This window comes from Meleagris gallopavo, chromosome 15, assembly GCF_000146605.3.
Source record: "Meleagris gallopavo isolate NT-WF06-2002-E0010 breed Aviagen turkey brand Nicholas breeding stock chromosome 15, Turkey_5.1, whole genome shotgun sequence".
Classification (NCBI taxonomy): Eukaryota; Metazoa; Chordata; class Aves; order Galliformes; family Phasianidae; genus Meleagris; species Meleagris gallopavo.
Genome location: NC_015025.2, coordinates 998,247 through 999,351, shown reverse-complemented (window position 1 = coordinate 999,351; position 1,105 = coordinate 998,247). Strand labels below are relative to the sequence as shown.

The following is a 1,105-nucleotide window of genomic DNA, read 5'->3' as shown; positions in this document are numbered from 1 at the left end:
TTCATAGGAATTCCATTCCTCGAAGTCGAGATTTCTCAACAGTCTGATCGCTCCCGTATCAGGTTCTAGTTGGAATACTTTGAAGCTTTCTTCGTCATTTTCCTAAGGTTGTATTTCACTTCGCCGTTGGTTCCTTCGTCGGGATCGGTGGCGGTGACGCTGAGCAGCGTGGAGCCCACGGGCACGTCCTCGGGCACTCGCACCGTGTACACCGCCTGGCTGAACGCGGGCGCGTTGTCGTTGGCGTCCAGCACAGCCACGCGGATGCGCGCCGTGCCCGTCCGCGCAGGCTCGCCGCCGTCGCTCGCCCTCAGCAGCAGCTCGTGAAACGCCGCCTCCTCCCGGTCCAGCGCCTTGGCCAGCACCAGCTCGGGACGCTTCTCGCCATCGGCTCCCGCCTGCACCGACAGCGAGAAGTGCTCGTCGCCGCTCAGCGCGTAGCTCTGCAGGGAATTCATACCCACGTCTAGGTCGTGAGCTTCGGGCAGGGGAAATCGCGTTCCCGGGACTGTGATCTCACTTATTTCCTCCTCGATATCCAAATTCTTGAAGCTAGGCGCGTTGTCATTAACGTCCGTGATTTCCACTTCGATTGCATAAACCTTCATCTCGCCCTCCACGATCAGCTCACAGCGCAGCACGCATTGTGGTTCGCTCTCGCACAGCTGCTCCCTGTCGATCCTCTCGGCCGTCACCAAGTGGCCGCTGCTCGCATGCAGAGCGAAATACTGCGTCCTGCCTTGGGATACCACTCGGGCGCCGCGGCCGCCCAGCGCCGCCAGCTCCAGCGCCAGGTCTTCGGCCACGTCGCCCACGAACGAGCCCTTGGGCAGCTCCTCGGGCACCGAGTAGCGCAGCTGCCCCCACGCCGCTTCCCACACCGCCACCAACACGCAGCACAGCAGCGCCCGCTGCCTCCGGCCACAGCGCCCTTCTCTCGCCGCGCACATCTCCCGCACGGCCCCGCCGCCACCGCAACACCGCCGCCACCTCACGATCGCCGCTCCCACTTCCGATTTTTCTTCTGCCACTTCTCTCGCGCCTTCTCCTCCGCCTCCGGCTAGGCGTACGCTCCGCACCGCTCTCGCCGCCCCTCCGCCTCGTT

General features: G+C 64.0%; 1 protein-coding gene across 1 annotated transcript in view; it reads right to left on the bottom strand.

The window, feature by feature from the left end:
- Window positions 1–65: 65 nt before the first annotated feature.
- The window catches only part of LOC109370010 (protocadherin gamma-A8-like), a 45,137-nt gene continuing 44,097 nt past the window's right edge, over window positions 66–1,105 (bottom strand). Inside the window, exon 7 of the mRNA XM_019620297.2 lies at window positions 66–1,099. Within this exon, the coding sequence (XP_019475842.2) occupies window positions 66–1,099 (1,034 nt within the window). The remainder of the gene's footprint in view (window positions 1,100–1,105) is intronic.